The sequence below is a fragment of the Manis javanica genome, chromosome 9 (genome assembly GCF_040802235.1).
Source record: "Manis javanica isolate MJ-LG chromosome 9, MJ_LKY, whole genome shotgun sequence".
NCBI lineage: Eukaryota > Metazoa > Chordata > Mammalia > Pholidota > Manidae > Manis > Manis javanica.
The window spans coordinates 83,681,447-83,693,709 of NC_133164.1; the positions used below are offsets into that span (position 1 = coordinate 83,681,447).

General features: G+C 39.9%; 1 protein-coding gene across 11 annotated transcripts in view; it reads left to right on the plus strand.

The window, feature by feature from the left end:
• DLGAP1 (DLG associated protein 1) overlaps positions 1–12,263 on the plus strand; it is an 858,481-nt gene that overhangs the window by 607,761 nt on the left and 238,457 nt on the right. For all 11 annotated transcript variants that reach the window (XM_073212860.1, XM_073212859.1, XM_017658265.3 and 8 more), the window contains one exon: positions 2,627–2,841. In XM_073212860.1, the coding sequence (XP_073068961.1) occupies positions 2,627–2,841 (215 nt within the window). The remainder of the gene's footprint in view (positions 1–2,626; positions 2,842–12,263) is intronic.

Below are 12,263 nucleotides of genomic sequence, written 5' to 3' on the forward strand. Positions count from 1 at the left end.
AGTGTCTACCATAAACTAACTGGGAAAAAAGACCTATAGAGAAAGTTGCCGTGTTTAGTTTCATAAGTGAGAGGAGCTAATAAGTGTGTCATTAGTTTCTGACATCTTCCAGAGCAGTGCTTACGAACTGTGCATTAGTACTGAGAAATAGCTGGTGATGTGTGCATCATATGACCCTCAGCTATATCAACTTAATTTCTACAATGTAATTGCTAAGCCAACAATGGTTCTGAACATGATCATATCTTTGCAGTGAGTCACCTGCCACCTGGAGGAAAAAGCAAGACTGTTTTCAACAGTTATAGTATTCCTAAGAAATCTCCCATGTCGCTATGGTGATTTTGATGGGGGAGGGGTTAGCTAAAAAAGTGAAAACCCTACACTGTTACTATCATAACTAATAAATGGCAAATGGGTCAGATGTGATGGATCACAGCAGTGTCATGGGACTATAATTCTACAATTTTGTCAGTGCCACAGGTCATAGCTCAGAAAGAGAGAGTATCAAACAGTGGTCAGAAGCTGCCCTAGAAGCAAGGCTACAGGAGCTACTGGGCTGAGACTCTCTCTGCCCCTTCATAGCCGGACTTTGAGCTAGTTCCATAATCTGTTTTCTCTCTTGTAAAATGGGTATAATAATAATAATAATACTATCCCTCAGCTGGGGGATCAAATGAGTTAACATTTATAAAACATTTAGAACAATGCCTGCATAAAGGAAGCGAATATAATACTTTGTTAAATAAAATAAGCTGCATAGTAAAGCTTAGTCAAACTTTATTGGTAGTTTTCAGAAAGAGAACCCACAAACCGCCATTTTCATGTCCATGAATTCTTCATCTGATGTTTCCAGATATAAGCTTTTAAATTGTATAGATAAATTCATGATTTAAGGAGGGAAGAGTAGTGTTTTCAGTAGAACATCTATTCTCACTTCCTAGAATCCATACTGTTTAGAAATCTAATACATGTATATGACATGCGGATAATTTTCTGAATACTTTAGACTTAAGATCCATATATTGTTAATCACAGCATTTAGATTAAGCAAATTCTGTTCTTTGGTGGTAAACCAAAATGCTCTGAATCCCACTTGCTGTTATGTGTTCTTTTACTAACTATGTGTTCTTTGGCAAATTTCTTAAGCTCTCTGAGCTCCTGCCTCTCATCTGAGAAATAAAGAAAAATGCAGAGAGCTATTGTGTTGATGAAATAAGATCCTGTAAGCAAATTACTTAACATAATCAAATATTAATATTGAAACACCAGATCATTTAATGGATAATCAGTAAATAGCTGGCATCAAAATATTAGATACCTTTTTACCTTCTCATTGCCACCCTGGCCAGTTCCAGGGAGCCCTTCCTGGATACTGCTTCCCCATTTCTGATAACTCCTGTTTCTAGTGTCTCTTTTGTGCATATTCCACTTATGGCAACATATCTTAAACTTGCTAATATGTTGATTTGGAACTGCTCCCAAATTCATTTTTGCTTTGTTTTCTCATCTCTGTTATGAGATTGTTGAGGACAAAAACCAGCCTCCCTTTTTCTCGCCTCTTTTAATTCTGCCCTATGCAATGTTCTGTGCACTATAATCTGTTTGTTGCTTCTTAAAGAATTTTTTAAAAAGTGGTCATTCTGCATTTCTTTTGCTAAATGGAGGAAGAAGGAAATCCTAGGTTGAGTCCATGTTGAAGTGGAAAATCTAAGAGGAACCAAAGAGAAAATCATAAAGAATTCCCCTATAGTATAGTGTGCTCTACTGAACTCAAAGGAAATGATTGTAGAAAGAAAACTCAGTGCACTGAGAACATTATCTTGTGTGGTACCACAATTAGAGACTGAGAGTAGGATCCAGCAAAGCAAGAGGAAAAGGACAAATCAGATAAGTAGTAGCTCTACCAGGTAAGTAGAGAAACTCTTTAAGAGGGTGGGTGCATGCTCGTGTGCATGCACACACGTTTGTTTGTGTGTGTCTGTGGATACGGGTGTGTAGAGGCCAAGAAAAATTTAAGTAATACCCCTAGCTTCCTGAGGAGATCATTGGACACCTTTGAAGAGTGCTTTAAGTAAATGTATGGAGGCTGAATCCAAATTAAGAGGGGTTCAGAAACAATAGGTGACTGGGAAGTCACTGAAGCTGTTAGGGACCACTGGTTTAAGAAGAAGAGATACTGGGTAGAGATGGTAGAGATGGAGGGTGTGGGGAAGGTGTTGATAAAACAGAAAAAGTCATGGATTTTAAATGACAATCAAAAATAAATTACTGAAAAGCTCAAATATAACTGCCTTCCTTTCCAATGGCAATCTTATACTTAATTACATTATTATCAGGGTAAGAAAACTGAGTGTAAGTAAATCAGAGGAATGAGTTTAATTTTTTTTCCTAATACACAGGTTATACATGGGTTGTTTTTAAGATTCAGATATGGATTTGCGTGTATTCAAAATATTTTCAAACCAATTAGAGTAAAACACCATTATTGAAAAGTTAATGTCTAAAGTTTTAGATAATTAGTTGTAGTACCCATAGTAAGGATCATATCAAAAAGAAAGAAAGGGAAAGAAAAATTTTTATAAAAGAATTTTATAAAAGCTGAGTTACCTGTTTTACATCTGAATAGGTTCCTCAAGATGAATGGACAGGGTACACCCCAAGAAGTAAAGATGATGAAATCCCATGCCGAAGAATGCGGAGCGGCAGTTACATCAAGGCCATGGGAGATGAAGACAGCGGCGACTCAGACACAAGTCCCAAGCCTTCGCCCAAAGTTGCTGCGCGAAGAGAAAGCTATCTCAAGGCTACTCAGCCATCCCTTACAGAACTCACCACACTCAAGTAAGTGTTTCCGACACTATACTCCTTGTATTACTACCCAGACTGTGTGACTCCTAGAAACTGGGGCAGAAAACATCATACAATTAGAACAGTACAATGCATTGAATGATCTATTGATTTTGACATTGGGTCCGACTCACATATCCCAGTGTCTTCAAAGACATGGGCATCTAGGTGTACTCTACATAGATCATCAGTTGAACTCCTGACCCCCAAGAAGAATTTGAAACTATCCAGAATGGCTTCTGAAATGAATTAAGATTTCTGCTCAATGAGCTCTATGTATCCCAACTCCTGGATGGTTGTTTAACCACTAAATCTGCCGGGCAACTCTTAAAAGATCCTTGAATTTTTCAGGATCTTGGAAAAGCTTATAGAATAATAAGCTTTAGTCATTATACTAAAAAAATGGGTGAAATATAAGGTTCATGATATATGTTTTTAAATTTGGACACTCAGCACTAATTACAAGGCCTTAAAAATGTTTTTTTGTTTTGAAAAATATGACTGTAAGTCCTCCTTTACCTCCATTTGGACTATTTGTAAACAGGTAACAGCATTACAAAAGAAACTATCAAAATTGATTATTTTAAGCAAGGTCTGATTTAATTTTTAATATTATTTATGGAGAGTACATCAGAATCTTGGAATATATTATCATGTGAATGGATCATCATTTGTACCTGAGAAATATATTATGGATAATTCATATTTTTAAGTGGCTTTTTTCCATATGTTGAGGAAATGCATATTACTACTCATGCACTTACATTCCATCACAAAACAGAATAGTAAAAGATAAAATTAATAAAATAGAAAAGGACTAAAGCTCTCAGGTTAAGGAAAACAAACTAATTAACCTAGAACATTGTAAACAGCTGACAATTCTATGATGGAAATTTATTTAAATAGCAAAGTACATTACAGTTTAAAGACATGGACCAGGAGGGTCCCCTTGGAAATATTTTTCAAGGGATCACATGGACGATCTCCAGATCATTTTAATCAAAATGTGTGCTAAGGAGGCTGAAGACGGGGAGGTGCAGAAATCAACGTTCACAACTGTGCCTTGAAGCTGCTGTCCTCATAGGTTCAGGGCTGTGGGGAATCTGCTCAGAACTCGTTGGAACTCTTTGTTTCAACTTGCTTCCTACATAATTATCTTCCTCTGATGCCCTGGGTCCTATTTTTACAACCATCTTACATTTCTTCTACTGCTCATAAGTTTTAAGGGCAAAAGGCAAACAGAGATGATGGACAAGCTAACGGTCAAGAAGGTCAGCTACTTCAGAAAGTGAAATCAATCACCGAGCTGAGTTGAATCAGTAACTATATCCTTCCTCCAAACCTGTGGAAATTCAAAGTGGTAGCCAATTTACTAGGGGACCCCTTGTAAATTGAAACAATTTTTTCTTGACTCAGGGTGGAATTTCACCAAACCTTGTCTACTGCCCACTATTCTTTAGCAGGCAAGGCTGTATCTGACCATCGTGCAAGCATGCTTTTCTCCTCTTTCCTACCAGCCCATTCCCCAGACTTAGTTCTCATAGTTCTGTTTGTCTCCATTCATCTCTCCTCACCTGTTTATTACAGTCTACATATTAGTTTCCATAATAACTCAACTACATATAATAATCAGTGATTTCTAGTTTAATGGGATTGAAGGAGATACACAAGGAGAAAAGGAGGCAAAAATTCAGACATGACATGACTCATAATCAATGCTGTCTCTTATTCCTTGATGATATTTTGACTGGAGATGATTATTTTTCTAGAAGTTTGAAGCATCCTGTCCCTCATGAGATAAAAGATCCCCATATCTTGGGATTCTAGTTCCCCAAAAAAGAAAACTGTATTTTTGTTCCTACTTCCTTTGACATTTAAGTCAATTTTTTTTTCCTCCTTCCTCCTCAGCAATTCACAGCTTTAGGGATGAATCACAGCCATGAACCAAGATAACTAAAATTAGCCAAGTGAGATTGGGGCAACATTTTGTTCGAGGTTTTCTACTCCCATCCTCTCAGAAATGCTGGAGAGAAAACACTCCCATGCTTTCTTACATTGTTTTTCTCTTTTCTATTTTCCAAAGGCATTTTGAGTGTTATGAGGCTGGTTTTCATCAGCTAGTTGTGTTAGTTGTTGTGTCTTCAGATACATAAGGCCTAAGGTCACTTGAACATTCTAGAATCAGAAGTAGTCTTGAGACCGTGACCTCCGTCTTTGGACGCAAACCTCCCAGGACCACTATTTCTCTCACTCCCTTGTCTTCTTCCACAGCTAGTAACAAATCCCTTTACCACACCACTAGCTTTTCCTTCTTCCTTTGTTATTGGTTAACAATGAACTTGAAATGACTTATCACCCAAAAATATTAGTATCTTCAGAAATAATTTCTGAATGTTTAACAGTAATTCTCATGCAGGTAGAGGAGAGGTTTGGGGGCTGGAGTCCCCTCAAAGCATGTCACCACAACTGATGCACAGTTTAAGTCTTTTAGCTAGACTTGCTATATTATGCTGCTATTTATTTTACAATTGAGACTACTACCTGCAACCATGATTTCTTAAAACCATGTTCAAATCCCATCTTGGGCTTTTTTTTTTTTTCCAATATACTGTAGAAAGAACTTTTTGGAAATAGCAGTAAGTGAGCTGCTATTTAAAGGATTCTAAAGTTAAGTTCAATTCCGTTAATCCCAGACAAATAAACTTTAAAATTCCTTCATACTTCTTTATCCCTACATCCAAGCACTAAGAAAAATTTTCTCCTGGAAGAAACAATCAGTCCCTCACCCTAGAAGCTCTGAAGCCCCTCTACAATTGGCGGGAGTGCTCCCGGCTTCCGGCACATTTGCTCTACAGAGGACTAGTCAGAGCTCCTGGCAATTCTGGTAAAGACTTCAGGAAGGTTTATTTTCAACCCTCAATGCCTTGAAGGCAGGTAGTGTTTCATTTCAAAATGGTTAATCCTCTTCATCTCCATTCTTTTCCTCATCCTGAAACTTTCTCTTTCTTTAAAACATAAATTGTTGAAATACTAACTAACTGTGGATTTCAGCAACTGGCTTAATGTCTCTGAGCCCTTCCCGACTCCAAATTAAATGAGAGATTTAGGCATTAGCAATAAGGGTACCATTTAGATGACAACCGTATGAACTCTCACCTGCCAAGGCCCATGGCAGACAGCATTAGCTGACCCCAGCATTAATGGATCCCAGTACCCTTCCCACTAAGTGCAGACTGAGCCTCAGAACCCTTCTCAACACAGGCTGCAGCCACCACTTCTCATTGGCAATGCCACAAGGTGCTATCTCTCATCTGCGTGGTCTCTGCAGGACCTTCCAGCAGTACGGTATACAACTGTAAAGATGAGGCACAGAACTGGCAGTTCACAGTTTAAAGGAAGAGCATTAGTAAATTTTAAAATTTGAGAAAAGATAGATGGGGTTTTCTCCTTCATCTTTAATTCTGAAGATTTAAAATGAGTCCACTGTACAACAGGATCCCAAAACTGTATGCTCTTGCTGGAGTCTCTTTTTTGGTTTTCTTTGTATAAATCTCTTTCTCCTTTTTTCTCTCTAGACACACTGTGTCCTTTGCTGCTTCCTCACACTGCACATGCCCCTCCTACCCACCTATGGTTCCTCCTGTTCCTTCTGTTCCCAGGAAAGGAGGATGGGGGGCATGAAGATGAGAGGACTGCAATTTTTTTCCTAAGACTGTGAACCATATTTAAGAACACAGCAATGTATATCATCCCACCTTTGTCCTAAGTGGTAGGAAATGTCTGTTTTTCTTCCTGCTGTCTGTTGTCCTCAAATGCTTTGACATCCCTCTCCTGCCTGTCCCTCAGTATCACTGAAACATGGAACAGCAGATGCTCTGGGAGGGAGAACAGAATAACACAGCCCAACATTAGAAAACTATGAATTTCATCCTCTGACACAAACTCAGGATAGTTCTCCATCCTTCCCTGACCACAATACTTTCTTCTGTTGTCCTCTAACCTCCCAGCACCCCCACAGCCCATCACTTCCAAAATAATAGGAAATGGGAGAAGTTTAAAACATAGAAACTCATTCACTTGCTCAGACAAATTAAGTACAATTCAACCCCTTGCTAGAAATAAGCCTAGTTTAAAAACAAAACAAAAACTGGTACAAGAAATTACCTATTATATTCAGCCCCCGATCATCACACCCAGCTTAAAAAATCAGCCCCTCCTTGGGATACGAATGCCCTTCTCCTGAAGAGAGGCGTGTGTAAGTATTGTAGCCTGACTGTATCCTGGTCTCTTGCTATACAATTGCTCTTTAGAAAAGCCTGCTTTGAAAGGAAACTTGCATAAATTGGTCTTCCTATAAGGCACTGTTCCCCCCTGTGGAAAGAATGGTTGTGTGCCTGAAGGAGGTGAAAGAATGAAATGACATTTAGATACTCTTAGAGAGAGGGAATGAAGAGTTTAAAACAAAGAGAGATTTAAGTTTTAATGAGATTGACATGCCTTTTTTTTTCATTTAATCACCACAACTCACATGAAATTCTCCCCACCTTGCACATGAGGAATCCACATTTGAAGGAGATCAAATAACTTGCCCAAGCTTACATGTCAACTGTCAGAGGTCAGCTTTGAGCTCAGGAGTTAAAAGCAGACAGAATAAAAAGCTGGTTGGAATGGGGGACTCAGACTACAGCAATGAGCAATGTCGAAGAGAGCTCAAAATGGGAGAGAAAAGGAAGATAAGTGGGTACGCACAGTTGGGAAGTGAGGTGCAGGAAAAAGAGCCATCTGAAGCAGATACAGACAATACAGATAGATTTGAGGGGTGTCGGGCTGCGGTGATGTAGGTTCTGACCCAGAAGTGCAAGCAGGCTGACCTGCAGCTGAAACAGGAAGGCCCTGAGAACATCTTGACTCAGGTGTGGGCTCTGGTGAAGAAAGGAAGGAAAGACCAAATGACCGGAGGACCAGGGATAAAGGAGGCATTGGCTGACAGAGGTGATGGCCTCTCAGGAGCCTGCATCCTCTGTTGGGACTAGTATAATAAACCCAGTCCCTGGATCTGTGCAGTTACTATACAGCATATAACCTGGGCCTTCTTCACATGACCTAGCTGTGCACAGCTGTGTAAGCAAGGCCCTGAAGACAGTGGAGAAAGGTGAGCAAGAGAAGATGCCAAAAGCAGGGTCCGGAAACAAAAATGCCCTCTCCCTTCCGAGGTGGTACTGATGGAAAATGCTACCCACTGTCCTGCCAGGGAGACTTCTGTTTGCAGAGAGCCTTACACCTCCTTTACTTTGCCTGTCTGCTAGCTACCATGCCTTCAGTTTATGCTCCCTGTTAAAGTGCAGACAACCAGGTAAAAGAGAACACACTAATTACAATCAGAAATTGTATTCATGTAATCGCTCACTCACTCATTTATTCACATAACATTTTTTTCAGTACCTTTACTACTGAAGTACAGTGTGAGACATTTATACCTTGGTTTCAGTAAATTTATTAAATGTTTTACTACAATCTGGTTTTCCAGGGTCAAGTGGGAGTATATGCGCACACACACACACACACACACGTATATTTTTGGAGACAATAGATATACTCGACAACTATGAACAGTGAAAGCAGGCACTACAGAGAGGAAGGGAACTTAAAGTCAGAAGTTGCAAGTATTAAAGTGGACCATTTTGTTCAGAATTTTTTCTAGTCAGAAAAATTCACTTCACCTGCCATACCAAAGAAGGCTTTATCTTCTATTTTTCACTGCAGGTTACTATTTTGTCAGCATGTCCAAGTTATTAGCCTAGCTTTCATTTAATATCTCAAAAGAAATCTTCCACCTGCCCTTCAGATGGCAGGACACCATGGAAGAATGAGAAAAGCTACTTTAAAAGGCACCTAGGCAGATGGAAGCATTCTGGGTGGAAATGCTAAATAAATGCACCTTTACAGAGATCACATGTAATAGCAAAACATATTACATATGTCGATATAAAACCTGTATATCCACATTCCAATACATAAAATAGGAGGAAATGAGACCAAAACTACAGCCTAAGGAATTTAGGTTACCTGCAAAGAGGAACTTCTAACCACAAAGCTATTGATTATGGAATAAATTAATTTGTGAATTTTGAGAGAAACTTTTCCATGCAGCTTTTAAACAAGCTGAACTGTCTCTCTCTCAGAATTTTGACAATTCTGTTTGGAGATTTGGATGGAATGGACAAAATCTCTGTACAAGATTTTTCCAGCCTGTGGCATCTAAGACCACAGGAGATGTGCACCAATCACATTCTGTCATGTACATTGATCCTGTAAAGGCATACTTCAGTTCTTTGTGTTTTGCTTTACTGCATTTCTCAGATATTGCAGTTTTTACAAGTTAAAGTTTTGTGACCACCTGTGACAAACAAATCTATTGGCCCCAGTTTTCCAACAGCCTTTGCTCACTTTACATCTCTGTGTCACATTTTGGTCATTCTCACAATATTTCAAACTTTTTTACTATTATTATATTTGTTAGAGTGGCCTATGGTCAGTGATTATGACTCATGGAAAGCTCAGATGATGGTTAGCATTTTTTTATCAATAAAGCAATTTTTAATTAAGGTATGTACATGGTTTTTTTAGACATATTGCTATTGCACACTTAATAGACTACAGTATTAAGTTTCTACTATAGTAGAAACATAACTTTTACATGCACCAGGAAACCAAAGAAGTCTTTGACTCACTTTATTGTGATATTTGCTTTATTTTGATGGTCTGGAACTGAACCCACAATACCTCAGAGGTATGCCTGTACTATTTTAAGTTAAATATTTCAGGAAGATGAGATATCAAGGCACCCAAATAAGTCACTACTCCCTAAGTGCATCATGTCCTGTCCTGACTCCTCCATTTCTGTCACCCGAGCCATTCACTTCAATTCAGTCTTGAAACATGGCAGCTCACCCCTCAGCTCTTCAAACTTTAGAGCTTCCCTCCTCACTGGAATGAGCACAATGACCCATTTGTCCTGCTGCCACCAGCCTCTTTCTGCAATCACTCCATCTATAGACTTTCTGCCAGGTTGATGAGATGTCATCTCTGAATCCCATTTTGTGCACACACAGTCCTCAACAGCATTTGGAGTTTCACAGTAACACTCCATTCTCTTTGGAGATCTTTTCTGCTGTCCCCCACAAGTTATTCTATGCTTCAGTCACATGGAGCTACTAATTGTTCTTAGGATATATTTTGCTGGCTGCAGGCCCAGGCTAGAGTGTGCTGGGAGGAAAACACAACCCCCAAATCATAGACACTTCTAACAACAAAAATTTATTCCTGTTTGTGCTATGTATCCATCTTGGGCCAATGGGGAATTCTGCTCACCATGGTTACCCAGGAACCAGGTTGTGGGCACCCAGTATGAACAAAGGCCTCCCAGTCACAAGGCAGGACAAGAGCACAATGTCTTAAAGCTTCCACTCACAGTTGGGCTGTGTCACCTCCATCCCCATCTCACGGGTAAAAGCTAGTGGCATGGCAATGTCTATCTTCAAAGAGGAAAGAGAAGGCAATCTTACTATGCTCCCAGGACTCAAACACACAAAACAGTACTTGGCCATCTCCAAAATCTATCCTTCTGATACTAAATATTTGGCTCACTCTCTCTCCCACAAGCAAAATATATTCCTCCCTCTTCACCAGCATCAAAGGGAGAAAACCCAAAAGCCCTGTCCTGGCCCTATCCTAGCCCTAGAAACCTCAAAGTTTGTGGTCTGTGGGTGATGTGTGATAGTCTGTGCAGCAGGGGATGATGCACTGTAATATCTACAGCTGTTCCAGATGTAGCTCCTCTGTATCTGGGGACCTGCAGGCTCAGAAAGATAAATGACCTGCCTCCTACACACCCAATTTGTAATGGTGGAATGAGGACAAAGCTTCCACAATAAACACTCCCATTTGAAAAGATGCACGATAACACTGGTCATTGGCCTGCAGCAATTATGCAATCCCACTGGGGTAAGATGTTCAGGCTCTCTACGCTAGGGCAGGAAGTATTTCTTGATTAGGGAGGATTAGGAAGTATTTCTGCTTCCTCAGAGCGACCTCTTGTACACCGTTCTCCATGTTTCCTAGCTCCCTGCCCTGGGAGTCTTCCCTTTCTACCATCCTCCTTGGTCATATCCAAAGTACACATCAGGGAGCATGTGCTCCTTGGAGAACAAGAGACGTTTGAGGACTGTCATCACCACATCTTTTCATTTAGGCCTGTGGTCCTTTGGCAGTGTAGCTCTCTCAAGACTACAGTCAGCCTCTTACCTGTAGATTCCAGTGAGTCCCACGTAACAGTCGTCACACTTCACAGAGCCCTTCTGGATGCAGTGCCATTTTTGCTTTATTCATTTGCCTTCCCAACCCTGGGCCTCCCTCCATCTCAGATACTCTCGGCTCATCAACTTCTTAGTTGTTTCTCTCTGAATCATTTTGTCTGTGGAAAGATTTACTGAATTTTATCTTCATTCTAAATCGTCTGACTCCACTCAGAGGTCTGAACACACATCTCTGAGTTGAACCTTGCTTCAAGGGGTAGTTTTCATGTCTTGTCTTCTCAGGTTTTTTACAAGTCTTAACCAAAAAATCAAATTTACAAAGTTGAAATTGGTTGCTTCCTCTAATCCTGCAAGTCTACAAATGTCTAGGCTCCCTTTCATTGCTATCTACAATCTAATAAATTCTTTCCTGAGTTTATTTCAACTGCATAACACCTTGTTAAAGACTGTGAACAGCAACCAACACATGCTCTTAACACTGTGTTTTGCAATTACTTCCCCTAGAGTCATGAGTTCATCTGTTACATCATCTACCTTCCAAGTTGCTGCACACACAGCTTACCAAATGATTCACTGCAGCATAACATGGATCGGTATGTTTACAGCCTCTGATAACAATTACCTTGCTGCCTGCTACCAACTCCTAATACCACAGCCACATATTTTAGGGTGCTTTGTTGCCACTGTTACGCAAACATCCCATTTCTGGTACCTAGCATATGTGCTAGCTAGCATAGGCTAGATTATGCTGTTAGTAAACAACCCCCAAATCTCAAAAGTTTATTCCTTGCTCGCAGTGTGCTCACATGAAGACTTGGCAAGAGGCGCTGCTCATTACAGTAGCTCAGATACCCAGAAAGACAGAGGGTGTATCTCAGGAGGTCCTTCCATGGTCATTAGATCAAATAAAGAAAATGTAGTGAATTGAAAAATTATTTCCTGGAAAGGATACACATCACTTTCACTCACATTTCATTGCTAAAGCCATCTGCATGACTGTGTTGATCTCAAAGAGGCAGAGAAGTGTGCTACTTCCATGTGCCCCAAAAACAGGGGCTGGTTATATTTGGCGAATAGCTTTAATGGTACCCCAAGGCCTTT